The sequence below is a fragment of the Arvicola amphibius genome, chromosome 4 (assembly GCF_903992535.2).
Source record: "Arvicola amphibius chromosome 4, mArvAmp1.2, whole genome shotgun sequence".
In the NCBI taxonomy this organism is placed as follows: domain Eukaryota; kingdom Metazoa; phylum Chordata; class Mammalia; order Rodentia; family Cricetidae; genus Arvicola; species Arvicola amphibius.
In genome coordinates this window covers 13,742,181-13,757,328 of record NC_052050.1, presented here as the reverse complement: position 1 = coordinate 13,757,328, position 15,148 = coordinate 13,742,181, and the positions used below count along the sequence as shown (strand labels likewise).

Below are 15,148 nucleotides of genomic sequence, written 5' to 3'. Positions count from 1 at the left end.
TACAAGGTGAGTTCAGCCTGGACTACATGAGATCTTGTTTCAAATATCAAAAAATAAAACCCCAAAACAACAAACAAATAAAATCTTGGGTTAGCACAGGAACCAAGGCTTTAGTCTGCAGGTACTTTTACATCTGTATGCCCTGCTTGAGAGACAGGGGGTTAGAGGTGTTGTGGCTGCAGTCCAGATCCAAACCCATACACCTAAGAAACAACCCAGGTGAATGTCTGAAAATCCCAAGGAGGGGCTGACTGGTGGAGTCCCTGCACCCTTCTTGGTTCTAGGTACTTAGCAACACTGGGTATGGCTGGGAGTCCACTCTGCTGTCTGGAGGCCAGGAGAGAGAGAGAGAGAGAAAGAGAGGGAGGGAGGGAGGAAGGGAGGGAGGGAGGAAGGGAGGGAGGAAGGGAGGGAGACAGAGACGGAGACAGAGACTGGGGTCTGGGAGGGACAGAGCTGTCTATGAATCACACAGACCCTTGAGCTGAGCTGCCTTGGGAGGGTCTGCTGTGTATGCTGGACGCAGTGTATGCTGTCCCTCTTCTGCCTAGTAAGACTCGCAGGGCTTATCCCTGGGGCCTCATGCAGGGAAGGGCCTGGGACAGATCTACCAAGCAGCCTCCTACAAACCATCTATCTGGGAATCCCTACTCTGAAAGTGTATGCTGGTTGCTCTCCCATTCCCTGCCCTACACTATTTCAGTGAGACCTGGTTTCAAAATATAAACAAACAAACAAACAAAAAGATGGCTGTGGTAGAGACATAACTCAGTGGTAAAGCAGTTGCCAGTAAGTGTCATAAGAAAAAAAACCAGGGGCTGGAGAGATGGCTCAGAGGTTAAGAGCACTGCCTGCTCTTCCAAAGGTCCTGAGTTCAATTCCCAGCAACCACATGGTGGCTCACAACCATCTGTAATGAGGTCTGGCGCCCTCTTCTGCCCTACAGGCATACACACAGACAGAATATTGTATACATAACAAATAAATAAATAAATTTAAAAAAAAAGAAAAAAACCAATTAATGGTGGGGATTTGGGGGGGGTCTCCTCCTGGGAGAATGGAACCAATGTGTTCCTTTTTGAAGGTGTCCCAAGACTGATTCCTGCATACCTACCAAGGATGAGGCTGCGGTGGAGGGCACCACCATGGCAGAAATGCCGCACTGAGACACGGAGCCTCTCAGTGGTGCACGTCCCCGTGGCTCTGCGTTTATGGCTGCTACCCTGATGCTTATGCTGTGGTGGCTGCTTATGGCCCCAGTGGAAGCTGTGCTGGTGACAGACCCTAACAGGGTGACCCCTGCACTCACTGGAGCTCTGCCTTGTGACCTTGGGCGAGCCGCTCCGCTTTGCTGGTCCTGAGTTCCCTTCACCTGCCCTGTGTGAGGACCAAGCTTCATCAGCAGTTCGCAGGCCGGCTGAGGCCTCGTGCTTGGGTGGCACAGGCAGGTGAGCACTGCTATTAATAAAGGAAGGAGTTTGGACACTTAAAGCAGATGCCAGGTCACCCCATTAATAGACCCGCCCCACCCCTTGCTTGAGTTCCCTGTGTGTCTCTGGAGGTTAGAGAGCGGGTTAGAGCTTCTGTCTGAAATCAGGCCTGCCTGCCTTCACCCCAGACTCAGGAATGCTTCTGCTAGACCAATGGGCCAGTGGGACACGGTGACATCTGAAGGCACATGGAGTGGTCACAGCAGGAGGAGCTGTGCTCCTGGCTTCTAGTGGCTCAAGGCTGGGATACAGTCAAAGACCCTACAGCGCAGGGCAGTGACAGAATGCTGAGGTTCAGAAACCCTACCTACTAGTGAGCCGCCGATGGCAACGAACCTTGGGCCTGGTTAGCTATCACAGGCTCCCGTGATGCTCCATGGAACCTTCCAGCGCTACTGCCTATTATGAACATGGAGGTTCATGACGTCCAAAACCCGAGTGAGCCCTGGATCTGATTTCCTACAGTTTCTTCCTTCTCCAGTCATCCCCCTTTTGGACAGGGTACCACCACCCTGCCGGCTGTGCAGTGTCAGTTCCGGCCAGCAGCCTCGGCTACTGTCATTCTCTCCTCCCCACCCATCCATCCTCTCCTTCGTACCTCCTATCTCTGCAGCTGCCATTTGGCCCCAGGACTCTAGGACTCTAGTGTGGCCACCCACCACAGGGTCCAGCTGGGCCTCCTAGTCTTCTGGAATCCCCCTCCTCCACATAAAGCCGGAGGATCTAAAAACACAAATTGTCTCAGCCAAGTATGTTTGTGGCGGTGCATACCTGTAATCCCAGCACCTGAGAGGTGGGAGCAGGAGGCTCAGGGTTCGAGGTCAACCTTGACTATATATAGAATTCTGGGCATGGCCTGAGCTACATGGGACCTCGTTTCAGAAAAAAAAAAAAAAAACTTAAAAAAATCAGATACTTAAACCCAGTCTGATTAGCAGCAGCAATCCCAGGCAAAAGGAGGGATCCCCTAATCCTGGTCTTGAGCCTCCCTGGGCCACCCTATCTGGACTGCCCTCGGCCCACCTTGCTGATTCCCATCAGGTTTGGTTCAGCTGTGACTAGGATTGGGTTGCTGTCTCCCCCAGGACACTCCTTTTCTGACTCCACCAGAGAACAAATTAGCAGAGAGCTGTCAGTTGTTCCGTCAGAATGTGTATCCTGCTTGCATCAAGGATCCAGGGCCTCCTAGGTCTGAGGACACCGGGTGTTTAGTGTGCTTGTGCCAAAAGAAAGAATGAATGAATGAACGAACGAATGAATGAATGAAGTGTGCCGACAGGTAGGCAGCTATTATCGCAGACAGGTGACTTGGTACAGCACAGCTGAGGTATTCAGAAGGAGCATAAAGCGTCTGTCTCCAACAGAAGCGCTCAGAGCTTCACCCAACCTGCAAGCTAAGTCTGCTTCTGGGAGGTGAGAAGGTTCCAGATCAGCTAAATTGCATGTGTCAGATCGGGAGACAGAGGCCAAGCAGTCTGTCCTCTCCACACCGAGTGACTCCAGCTTGGCTGTGTTGGTCTCTGCCTTCCACATTTCTGAGACCCTGGGTCCTAGGACCAGAGGTCCCTTCCCCACTCTGCCTTTCTGTGACCGCTTGCTTCCTGGAGGTCCTCAGAATCCGAGCTACCGGGGAGACTGACACAAGAGATGGATTGTAAACCCGTGGGTTGCACTGATGAGCCTAACTGAAAGGGACACACACAGCTTCTCAAGAGCCAGGTCTGTGGTGGGACCCTGAGAGCAGCCCTCAGACTGGGGTCCACCAAGCTGTCTGGCTTTTCCTTACTAAGTCAGCTGGCTCCAATGAAAAGGAGCTGGAATTTCTTTCAAGAAGAGAGAAGGGGGGGGGGGAGCTGCAGCTGAGTTGCGTGTTTGCCCACACACAGAAAGTCCTGGGTTTGATCCCCAGCACCTGTATAAACTGGGCGTGGTGATGCACGCTCGTCTGCAATCCCGGCACCAGGAAGCAGAGGCAAGACGAGAAGGAGTTCAAAGTCATCTCAGTGTGCTGAGTTCAAGGCCAGCTTGAGCTACATGAGACCCTAGTGTGAGACAGACAGAGGTAAGGTGAGGACAGAGAGAAACACAAGAGACTGAGACCATCTGGTGTTACGAGCAAGTAGATATGAGAGAGGGGACCCCCAAATGACTGGGGAGTGAGTGCCAGCTGCTGAGTGGGGGCAGGAAAGAAAAGCAATATTGACATGGACTAGCTGCTGAGTGCCCCCAAGTTCCTATGGTGGTCCCCTAATCTTCAGTGTGAACAGCAGGACATGCAGATGGGGCTGGGGACATATTTAGATGAGACCATAGCGGAGGATTCTCTTAGAAGGGATTGCACAGACAGCTTCCTCCTCCTGTTACGTGAACACTCTAGGGCAATCAGCCATCAACAGGCCCGGAAGAGCATCCCACCGGAAGCCCAGGAGCCAGCCTCTCTACCTTGGTCTTTCTGGGCTCCAGAACCACGGGAAGGAAACACCTATGGTTTAAACGGCTCTGCCTCTGATATTGTCAGCCATTCTCTTAGGCCAGCAGATATGGTAAAACAGCCCCTCAACTGCCCTTTCCCAAGCCTGAGTGGTTGACATACAAGATTCTATAACTGCTGGAAAAGGGATGGCCTACATGGGAGCTGATGTGGGCTGGGAAAGGCAGTCCTGACACAGGTCCTCCACCCACCTTGAACCTCAACTTCTCCACCTCAAAAAGTCAGGAGAATTAATATTTACCTGAAAGTGTTGTTGGCAATTACACGCACCTACGAACGTCTCCGGTAAGTAATGACGGCTATTAACACCAAGGGACCAGCAGATCAGAAGGTGGCACCTTAAAGTGGTAGCGATGGAGAGCCTGCTGCAGCCACTACCACCCACCACAGCCAGACTGGATGCGTTGTCTGTGGTTAGTGCAAGTTAAAGAAATACAAACACAAAAGGCGATGTGTTCCCCAGCACAGTGCAGGGCCTTGCAGCTGCCGTGGCAAAGCTACCCGCTTGGGCACAGGCTCTGAGTGGCCTGGTTCATACCAGAGTGTGGTATGAAGACCCACTTCCCAGCTCACCTACCATGAAAGAACTCGAGATGTACAAAGAGTACACACCTCTCCCACCTGTGGACAGGTGGACAGGCTTAGGAGCCCCGGGAGCAGGCGCCCTAGCTAGCCCCTCTCTTCTCCCACACAAGGCACAGTGCTAAGAAATACATTTTTGAAAATCTGTGTGCCATTGTGGGAATAAAGCCTGGAGACACTAGTATGATTCTGGCCAGCTGATGGAGGTGGATGTGACCAGGGCAAAGGAGTTCCCTGTCCTAAGGTTCTAGAACCTTCTCTACACTTTCTCCTCCTAGTGCCCGGCACTGAGCTTGCACAAAGGAGGCATAAGAGCCACACCCCCAGTGTCAAGACTGTCTTGTTAAGCTTCTGACAGAGTCGTGAGTGTGCTGGAGGCGGCTTCATCTATGGGTGATGTGGTGGAGGGGGGAGCACGGGAGGAAAGTGTGCTGTTCAGGCTCCACTCGACTCCGATGCTAACACAGAGTCTCTCAGGGGTCTGGGCCTCAGCAGCCTGTGTGTGCTTTGGGGTGCATGATAGGTGTGGAGCCTTGGTAGATGGCTCTAGGCTTGCGCTTCTGGATCCAGGGTCTTCTCCCTCCACATCTAAAGAGTGCTCTGTCTTTGAGCAGGAAGTGATCTTCACCTTCCACATCCCAACATGACAAGGGATTCAACAAGGATTTGTTGCTGATGCCTGGGACAGAACTGACTTTGTTTCCCCTTTCCTCTGTCCCTGGCTTCAGTCAGAGATAGAGAGATGCATAGTGGGGTGAGTGCAGGGTGGGGGAGGATAGAAGAGCATCTGGTGGGACAAGCTAGTCCAGAACACAATGGAAGGAGAGAGAGGAGAGAGAGAGAGAGAGAGAGAGGAGTGTGTTATGCAATTAATGCACTGGTTGTACATTCTCGCTTCCAAAGGCCTTCCTGCCAGCCACCCAACCTTAGAGCTGGGCTCCACTGAGTAGCCAAATACTTGGTTCTATTTTTAATGGCAACCAGAAGCTGCTGGGTGAAAGGGCAGGGTGACAGGGCGGGAAGAGCTTCGTAGTGATAGAGGCTCAAATCTGGCCTGGCTGCCTCCTGCCTGGGTGCCTCTGGGCAAGTCCCAGAACGGTTCTTTCTTTGCCGGCACGTGTGGGTGAAGGCAGTACCTCACAAAGCTGTGTGAGCCTGCCGGGGAGTATTGTGCCCCGTGTCTTCTGACATTTGTCCGGTGGAAAGTCAGGTGGGTGGAGGAGATGCTATTTGGTGGTGGCGGGGAATGGGGCAAGGTCAGCTCTGCTGAAGCTGGACATGGCGGTTGTCCCTTTCAGGGGTCTCTGTGGCCTCAGCATAGAGGGTTGAGTTCTCCAGGGCTAGCACGCATAGGAAACACACAGGAAATGGAATGGCTGTTAGCGAGTTAGTTGCCAGCAAACCCACCACCTTCCCAGAGCTGCACTCAGCTATGGGTATTTGCTGCCCGTTGCAGTAGTCCATTTCTGCCCCAAGGTTTCATCTCTTCATCTCCTCTACCTCTTAATTTAGAAGTCGTGTGTGTGTCTGTGTGTGCGTGTGTGGTGTGTGTGTGTGTGTGTTGCAGATGTCATGTTTGTGGGGGGACTGTTGCTAGAAAACAGGAAGAAATCGTGTATTTTACCCACACGTACTAACACAGAAGTCACAACCCCCGAAATACCTCTCAGTGTCCCTACGGAGTGGCCCGAGGTGAGCTGCACTGTCTTGGTCTCAGGCCCTGGCCACGTGCTGCCTGGCATCACAGGAGGCATCAATAGCTCTGGGAGCTGTCGGCTTCCATGCTGTGTTCTTATGAGATAAGCTGGCAGTTCCCGCCTAGTTATGGATTTGAGCATTGGACAAGGAATCCTGAACTAACTCTGGATGGCGCTGGGTCTCGGGAGGCTGTTCTGGCCTTGGGGGGTAGACACAGCCTGCCTGTCCCTTAGAAACCCCTGAGCTTTGGGGAATAACAGAGGCAGCCCAGTTCTTCCCATGAAGTCCCCCAGATGGCTCTCTCTGCCAGGCGAGCCAGCTGCCCTGATCAGCTCCGGGCTCTCTTGATGAACAGTGAGTTCAAACGGCTCGAGGCAGCTGGCAAGACGCTAAGTGCAGCATCAATCCTAATTAGGATGAGGAATTAATACAGAAGGCACTGGAGTCACCGTGCAGGCCAGGCTTGACAGCATTCAAGTTTCCCTTGGGAAAGGGGAAGGTCCCAGCTCCATAGGTTTCTCGGGGGTGGGGGCAACAGTGTCCTGATTCCCTATGCCACACTTGGTTGGCATGCAGGGAAACCTGGGAGGTAGAACACGGCCGCAGCCCTTGTTCTCTGTCTAACTCCGGTGCTGTGGCAGGTAGTGACGTGGGTACATTCTCTAGAAGAGGAGTAGGTGTTCATGATCTGAGCATCTGCATACCCCAAATGATGGTTTTCAGAAGAAAAGAGGGGGGTGTCATCGCAGGCCCACTGGCTCCTCTGTGAGGCAGGCGTGTTTCCCCCCTTAACTATTAATCTCACACTTCTGTCATCGACAAACTGCTCAGAGCTTTGGCATGAAGCTCCAAAGTGCAGAAGCAGCCCTGATCTGGAGTCGGTGTTGGGGGACAAAGGTGGATAGGAGTCCGGGGTCTGGTGGGGACAGCGGGGCGTCACGGAGCAGACACGACCTCACAAAGCCTCCTTTCAGATGGCTCCAACTGCAGCCAGGAAGAGCCCTTTTTCTAAGAGCGGGTCCCCAATCTCCCCTCACATCCCACCACACTTAGCGGAAGGGGTCGTAGCTGCAGTCAGAGGATGGAAGAATTTCCTTAAGCACCCAGGGGCGGAGTGAACACAAGACAAAGGTGACGGGAAAGAAAGAGGAAACACTATCCAAGGATTTTTTTTTTGAAAAATTAAAGCAATGATTGCCAACTCCTGTTCCGTACTCAGTCTCAGAGCCAAGACCAAGCAGTGGTTCAGACAACAACCTGGCAGAACCAGACCGCCCCTCTGTAGACACCTGTTAGTTCGAGTTTCACAGTTGGGTATGAGGGCGCCAGGAGGGCTAAGAAGTCGAGTGCTTTTCGGGCGTCGGAGGCATCGGGTCCGCACTCCAGGAAGCTGTTCCTACAGTCCAGGGAACCCGATCGCGACCTCTAGATGCATTTCAACCTCAGCACACCTCTCAGGCCTCTGAATGCTAGGGGGGTCGCAGATCCCCGCCCTGCCCTGACAGAGTGACCACGCCCCTCCCAGCCCACTACCGGTCCGCGGACGGCCCCACTCCCCAGTGTGGTTCCTATAGAGGTCTCTGGCAGCCTTCCTGCTTAGGGGCTGTGATCCAGGGCTCGCTGCTTCAGTTATAGGAGACGCGGTGTGGTTCCCCTCTTGTCCCCCATCGCGCATGGAGGAGTGAGTCTGTGGCCTCTTGGAATGTGAGAAGGGCGTCTGGCTGGAGCTACCTGGCTCCTTCAGACCAGCTCGGGGGGGGGGCAACCTGTACTCCACCCTCACTCCCTCAGTTGGGGGCTTGGAGTGAGCACCTAGATGCCCCGGTGCTCCCCGCCCCCGACCGGCCCCGCCCCAGGATGGCCAGTTCCCATAGCAATCGCACAGACACCGGTTGCCAAGCAACCCCTCCCCCTCCTCCCGCGTCCGCTCCCCCACAACCCTAGACTCCTCCCGCCCCCACGCCAGCCTCCACCTCCCCCAGGGGCGCCGGCGAGGCCCCTGGGGGATCGCTCCGCTCTTGGGTTGCGCGCGTGTGCGTGAGTTTCTGTGTGTTTCATTGTGTCTGTGCGCGAGGGGGTGTGCGCGTGCGATCGGAGAGTTTGTCGGATCAGTGTGTTGGGGAAGGTCCCCAGCCTGGAGGGACCCGAGGCTACTGCACCCATGTCCGCTCGGGGACCCACCCTCCCGGCTTCAGGTTCTTTGTGTCTCGCGTGGAGCCAGCGCCGCGCCCACCCCTCCCCCGGCCCGCTCCCTGGGGCAGTGTGTGCGTGTGCATGTGTGCGTGTATGTGCGTGCGCTGGGGGCAGGGGTCGTACCTTCGATGCAACACACCCGCCACAGTCCCGAGTGGGTGAGGTCGCCGCGAGAGCGGCGGGGCGGGGGTCCATCGTCCATAGTCAGGTTGGTGCCGTTGCAGATGTGCGCGCTGGAGTACAGCCAGTAGTCGGTGCCGATGGCGATGGCCATGAGCGAGAAGGCAGCGAAGGCTCCGGCCGTGGTCAGCAGCATCTGCAGCCCGCGGTCGCATCGCACCATGGTGGGCGCCTCATAGTCCGCCGCCCGCCGGCCCGGCCCGCCGCGCCCGCCCGCCCTCCTCCCTCGGCGCGCAGCTCCGGGGGCGCCAGGGGCTGGGGGGCCGAGGGCCGGGGGGCGGCGCCGCGCTGCGCGCTCCGACCCCGCGCCCCGGGCGTGCCTGCGCTCGGGTTGCGCGGGGCTCAAACTCCGAGGCGCGGCGGCGAGTGAGGGCTGCGCGGGCTACGCGGGCCGCCAGGCGGGCTGGCGGCGGCGGCGGCGGCCGGGGGCTCCTCCCTCTCGGCCCGCCCTCCCCTCCGCGCTCGGCCCGCGCCCTCCGCGCCTCCACCCACCGCCCGCCGCGCTCTCTCGGCGCCGCCCCTCCGCCTCGGGCCCCGCGCTCGCACCCCCCCGGCCGGGATTTCCCCTCCCCCCTACTCCCCTCCCCGCGCTCACGCGCGCTCACTTTCTCTCCCAAGCTTCATTCACATTATTAGAGTGAAGGAAGCAGAGGGAAAGGTTGGTTCCCTGGAAGGACCCTGGGGAAGCCGCGTCTCCGGTCACCCCTCTTCCCAACCTCGGGGATTCTGCAATCTGTGGAACTGGGGAGTGTGTTCCCTTTCCTCCTTCCCCCCAGCCATGTGTCTTGTACCTGGCTGTGGAGGACTAGGCACGGATGTAGAGTGAGACTCATGTCAGGGTTCCAAAAGCCCCAGATATGGGTCACAGATCGGAGGCGTTCTTTACGGGCAAGCCAGACGCAAACCACCACCATCCCCACCCAGGCAGCCTAGGAGTTCTGGCAGGCGCTGGGAAGCTCTGGACTTCCGAGGGGGCACTGAGGATGTGACTCACCACTGTCCCTTCTGATGGTCCATTGCTGGGACACCGCAACTGTATTAAAGCGGAGCAGCCTAACATTGCAGCTTCCAGCTGTTTCCCTCTGCTCTCAGCTCCTTCTCTGAACCTTTACTTTTTTTTGCTTGGCTCCGCTTCAGCTTAACCGGCATTGCCTCAGCTCCTTAACCATGCCAGACTCTGCCTCAGGCCGGTGGCCTCTTCACTTAATTGCTTTTGGAGCTGGCAGGGTCTAAGCTGGATACTCTCCTCTTTCCACAGAGCCACTCTGGGCTCCTTCGTCAACACCGGGTTCCACTCCTCCCCCACAGGAGGCCTGAAACCCCACACTGGGCGGCCAGGTGTTTTCTTGCTTCACACCGGGTGCTCCTGTTGCATCCTTGAGGGATGTCCTGTGGGTTGCTCTCCTGAACCCCTGGAGATTGAAAGAGGTATCTGGAAAGCTGCTGTCCTTGCAATTTTTCTCCCTGTGGCACCTTCCCAGAACTCCTCAGAGAATATTAATGACCCCAGGCTGGAAGTGCTAGTTGTTCTTTCTCCTCTGAGAGTGTGAGCGCCCCCCTTGTCTAACATGTCTGGTAAATAGTGTGCAATGTGCAAATGTGCAAATGTTTGCCCGGGGAAAGTTATCTTTTGTTGGGGGATGGAAATACAAATAAACAAATAGGGAAAAAACCCACGAAATAATAAAGCCCGAGGACCAGGCTGGCTATCCTCAGCAGCATTGCTGGCCCTTTCTTCTGCCTTTAGGGGTGTCTATTCTGCCTTCCAAAGGACAAGAGCCACTGCTTTTTCTTTCCTTTAAAAAAATTTACTGTCACCTAGTCTGGTATTCTGTACACAGCAGGTGCCTGATATACGGCTGAATGAACCAGAAGGTATGCCATGGTGTCTCCTGGCTCAGAGCAAGGTTGTCTCCAGTAACCTCCACGATGAACTCAGGGTTCTGGGCTCTGAGAGAGGTGATTTTTGATCTTCTCTTTGGGAGCAAATATTTGTTTCAAAGCAAACCCTGAACAGAAGCCCAGCATAAATAAACCTGGCCTCCCCGCCTTACGGAAGAACTACGACTCCCTGAGCAAATGAAGTGTGGACAGTCCCCACGCCCCCACACCACTCCCTGCAGCTGCAAACACTTCTGTGGTGCTATAGTTCCATGAAACAAGGTGTTCGCTAGCTGCTGGGTTACACGGAGGCATCCTCTGGCCCATTCTGCTCAGAGCCTTCCCCCAGGACCTTGGAAGAAACGAATGCAGTTGCCTTATTGATCTTAGGGGTGGATGGGGAGGAGTAGATTTCCCCATATCTTCTTAGGTAGCTATGAGCTACCCTAAGTAAGTAAGCAACCCTGAAATCCCACAGGAGATGGGACACAAGTCTTTTGACCCAGGATGCAAGTTGGACCAGCTTTTGCACTATACCCCCAGAGGAGCATGGGGAGTGTGAAAGAGTTTTGAGAATGGGACCTGAGCCATCTTGAGTATTGAACAGACTGGTCTGGACAAGCCATGCCCAGTTGGGGGAAAGCTGCTTCTTCAGTCTGCCTTTCAGAGCTGCGTTGAGGGTCTCAGAAATAGCCTTGGACACCCATGCACACTGGACAGCCGTTTGTGGAATGAGTGGCCAACGCCACTTCTTCTGCTGTTCTTGGAGACAGGGATCGGGAAGTGCTATGGGAACATAGAGGCCACTCTTTGTATTCTCTCACCCCTCACCCCAACACACACCCTAGAACACCTGGACAGCAAAGACAAAGAGAAATGGAGGCGTTTGCCCAAACTCTCACATGAGAAGGCAATGGGTTGGGACCTCGCTCACTCAGGTCCTGGGACTCTAAGGCCAGAATTCTTAAGGATCATCCACCAGCCTGCCTGCCATTGTCAAGTCCAACTTGACTGTGTTGTTATTTCCTGTTATGTTGGGAGGACCCTGATGGGGATTTGATGGCTTGTTGGTCTATTGGTGGACACCCAACCTGCAGCCACACTGGGCCTTGAGCTTTTGTGGGTATAGACCGTGGAGTCAAATAAGGACTTGACCGCCGGCAAAGAAGCTGGAGCAAACTCAAGGCTGTCTGAGGCCATTCATCATGCCTGGGTGAGCACAATTGAAATCTGGAAATTTCTGCTCAGCTAGATTCGAGACTTCTAAATGGCAGAGTTTGGCTGCCTGGGGACCCTAGAGTTTTCAATGTCTCCTGGGGTTGCCTCCAGACCTGAGAGAAAGATGTATCTACCCCTTTGCTTGGGAGAAGATTCTGGACCGGTATTATTCCAGAGATATGACCCTTCTTTAAGGGAACCACCCAAGACAAATAGTGCAGCTAACTACATATTTTATTGCCTTCCTGTGTGGTCAAAAGGTGGGGCACGAGACCATCATTTAAAGGGGTTCTCTAGATCCATTCCCCCCAATTCCCAGTGGTTCCTTTCTCACTGGTTCTTTCTGGTATTTGCCTTAAATCTTTACTCAAACTGGCAAGGTGAAGCCACCGTGAGTGAGGTTTTCAGTCTCAGATCCAGGGTTGGGCAGCCACACCTGGGTCGGGCAGCCACATCAGGCAGTTAGCGGGGAGGGAGAGGAATACAGTTCTAGGCAGCTTAACAAATATGGTAAAGCATGCTTATCAAAGTGTCTGGCCTGGCAGAGCAGGTTACCTCTGCAGCGGGAGGAGAGATCCCTCCCACCAGGGATGTAGCCCCTGTGGGTGGTGTCTCCAAAAGCCTTTATTAAGAGCCCCTTTGTCCTCCTGAAAGAATGACCTTCATGTGGCAGTGTTTTGTGATATTTCTATGCTCAAAGTAGATGGTTGTAGTGATTTGAGGGAGCTTAGCTAGGGGGATCTGAGGGAGCCTAGGCAGCATCTCGGGCACCTAGGCAGAAAGAATAATTTCGAGTTTTCATAGGCAAAGGTTGGATATGAGTCTCAGAATGTTCCAGGGCTTGACTTGGGGTGGAGGAGGCTTATCTGCTTGGAAGCTGCTTAGCATCCCGCAGAATGCCCCCTCCATCAGATTATGCAAAGTCACAAAAATGGCTTTCTGTTCTTCCTTATTCCAGAAGGTTCCTCCGAGGGAAAGCAAAGATCAGAAAGCGCTGCTTGCCTTTGTGGATTCAAGTTTATTCCATTTCATTTGCTTATCTCTGAGATCCCATTTGAGCTGGATACACAGTTTTCTTTTTCAGCTCCACCGCAATAAGCTAGAAGCCCCAGAGGCGCCGCCCCCACTCCCGCACTATAGCGGGAAGGGAAGAGGCATTTAGTGGGTACCTATGGGTGAAGGTCACTTTATGGCCTCATGTTAGCTCATTATGATATCGATCCTAGAAGGTGGGTGTCTTTACCCATACTTTGTAAGCAACACACGTGTGGATAAACAGTTATCCTAGAGGTACGATTTAAACACAGTTCTCTCTGGAGCACAGCCAGGCTCTGACAGTTACTGTATTGCACCCCACTTCTCAGAGGGTGCTGAGGCCACTCTGCCTACTCTGGTCCCTCCTCCACTTCTCCTCACCTATCCATTTAGATGAAATCAGGTTCAAAGCATTATAAAGTCATGTGGGGGTGGAGTTGAGGACACTCTTGAGGGCCTCACCTTTCTTCATTGAAGGTAAGGGTGGGTTGGGGCCAAGGGCAAGTGCTGGAAGCCACTGGCCTTAGGAGTTCACCTTCCTCTCCTCCCCTCCCTAGGATCTTCCTTAGGTTCTAGCCAGAGCAAAAAAGCAGAGGCTTTGTTCTGTCATATAAGAGCCCTGTGGCTCCCCCACCAGACAATGCCGGCCTCTGGCTGCTGCAGTCTCCTGGGCATTGCCTGTGGGCGGAAAACCCAGCACGTTGCTGTCGGTGTTAAACAGTGAACCAATGAACTGTGAGTGAAGTCCCTGCAGGCTTCTCCGGACCTGTGTGCTTTCAAAGGGAATCACGTTAGAGCCTGTGCTGGGTGAGCTTCCTAGCAAGAACCAGTTCTGGTTCCAGCCCCGCTGATGCACATGTGAACATGAAGGGCCAGCTTGGCCAAAGCTTCCAGCCCAGCACACTGGAGAGTGAGGTGGTTATTCTGAGAGCATTCTTTTCAAAACACTCAACAGGACAAACAGGCCAGAGGTTCCTTTGTCCTCAGCTAGCCTCTGAAACGGAGCTAGCCGGCTCTTAAGAGGCAACTCCGAGGAAAAACCGGTAGGCACTGAGAGACAGGAAGCCTTTGAACATGGGGCATGAGGGGCAGGTGGGGCGGGTGGCCAGCGAAGGCACATTCTTCTGCTAAGGCGCGTGGCGTTGGTGCTTTTACCAAGCACCGCTTTAATTCCTAAAATATAACAGCTCTGTGAAGGAGCTCGGAGAGAGGGCAGGGCTTCGTGAGAGACTGTGCTGCCGAGGGCCAGCTGTGAAAGTTTGGCTCTGGGGGAAGGTCCAGTCCCTTAGCCTCCAGAACCACGCCTTCCTTTTCATCTTCTGCCTCCCACAGCTCTCTGCTGCCTACTGGGGCTGGAGGTGGGGTGCTCTTGGCCCTTGAGTGGGAGGGCACGATTTATGTTACAGGCGTCTTTCTGAACCACGCATGTCAGGAGAACACGTGCCCTCTCTTCCCTCCTGTCACCAATGCCCACTTGGTCATTGAGACGCTCTTCCCTCTGCAACCTTTTGAGGATGTGGAAAAGGAAAGTCATCCAATTCATGCTAACCTGGAAGTTCTAGTCGTGCTTTGCCGTCTGCTCTTTGTGACTTTGGACTAGTGGCTGAACCACTTTGGTAAAATGGGACCCAAGTACCTGTCTTGGGCCACTGCGTGGAGCAGAGGCTACGGGGAAGCAGAAATGCTGGTTAAGAGCGACTGTTTAGTATTCACTGCCAATATTCTACATGCTTGGCCTCACGTTGACTCACCAGCACCCCCAATTCTTCAAGGTAGGTATTATTATAACCTCGTTTTACCAAAGTGATCACAAGGGCCTGAAGCAAGCAAATGGCTTGCAAAGGATGGTGCGATTTCTTGAGACTTAGCAGTTTGGCCTTAGAGTCCACACTTAACATTTCAGCCTAAATATATCCTGAACAAACAGTTATTATCTCGTTTGCTGATACCTCTTAACAAGTAGACTTAAGTACTCAGCTTCCTCCTCTACCAAAAATCAGGGGCATTGCCAGACCCAAGTTTCCTTTGCAAGACAAGCCCATTAACTTACCTAGCCTAGAAATGTTGGTTGTCATCAATGAGTCCTTCTCTGTGGTCCATATTGTCTCCTGGGAACCTATGAGTGGGGGACATATATTCTGGGTAACAGGCACATTGTTTTGTTGTTGTTGTTTGTTTGTTTGTTTTTGTTTTTGCTTTGCTTTATTTATTTATTTAGTTAGTTAGTTATTTAGTTTTGTTTTTAGAGACAGGATTTCTCTGTGAAATAGTCCTGGCTGTCCTGGAACTTGCTTTGTAGAGCAGGCTGGCCTTGAACTCACAGAGATCTGCCTGCCTCTGCCTCCCAAGCGCTGGGATTAAAAGTGTTCGGACAGGCACA

The 15,148-nt window shown here is 53.7% G+C and overlaps 1 protein-coding gene across 1 annotated transcript in view; it reads right to left on the bottom strand.

Annotated features, from left to right (window-relative positions):
• The window catches only part of Cacng4 (calcium voltage-gated channel auxiliary subunit gamma 4), a 59,694-nt gene extending 50,897 nt beyond the window's left edge, over positions 1–8,797 (bottom strand). Inside the window, exon 1 of the mRNA XM_038328583.1 lies at positions 8,578–8,797. Within this exon, the coding sequence (XP_038184511.1) occupies positions 8,578–8,797 (220 nt within the window). The remainder of the gene's footprint in view (positions 1–8,577) is intronic.
• Positions 8,798–15,148: the final 6,351 nt, after the last annotated feature.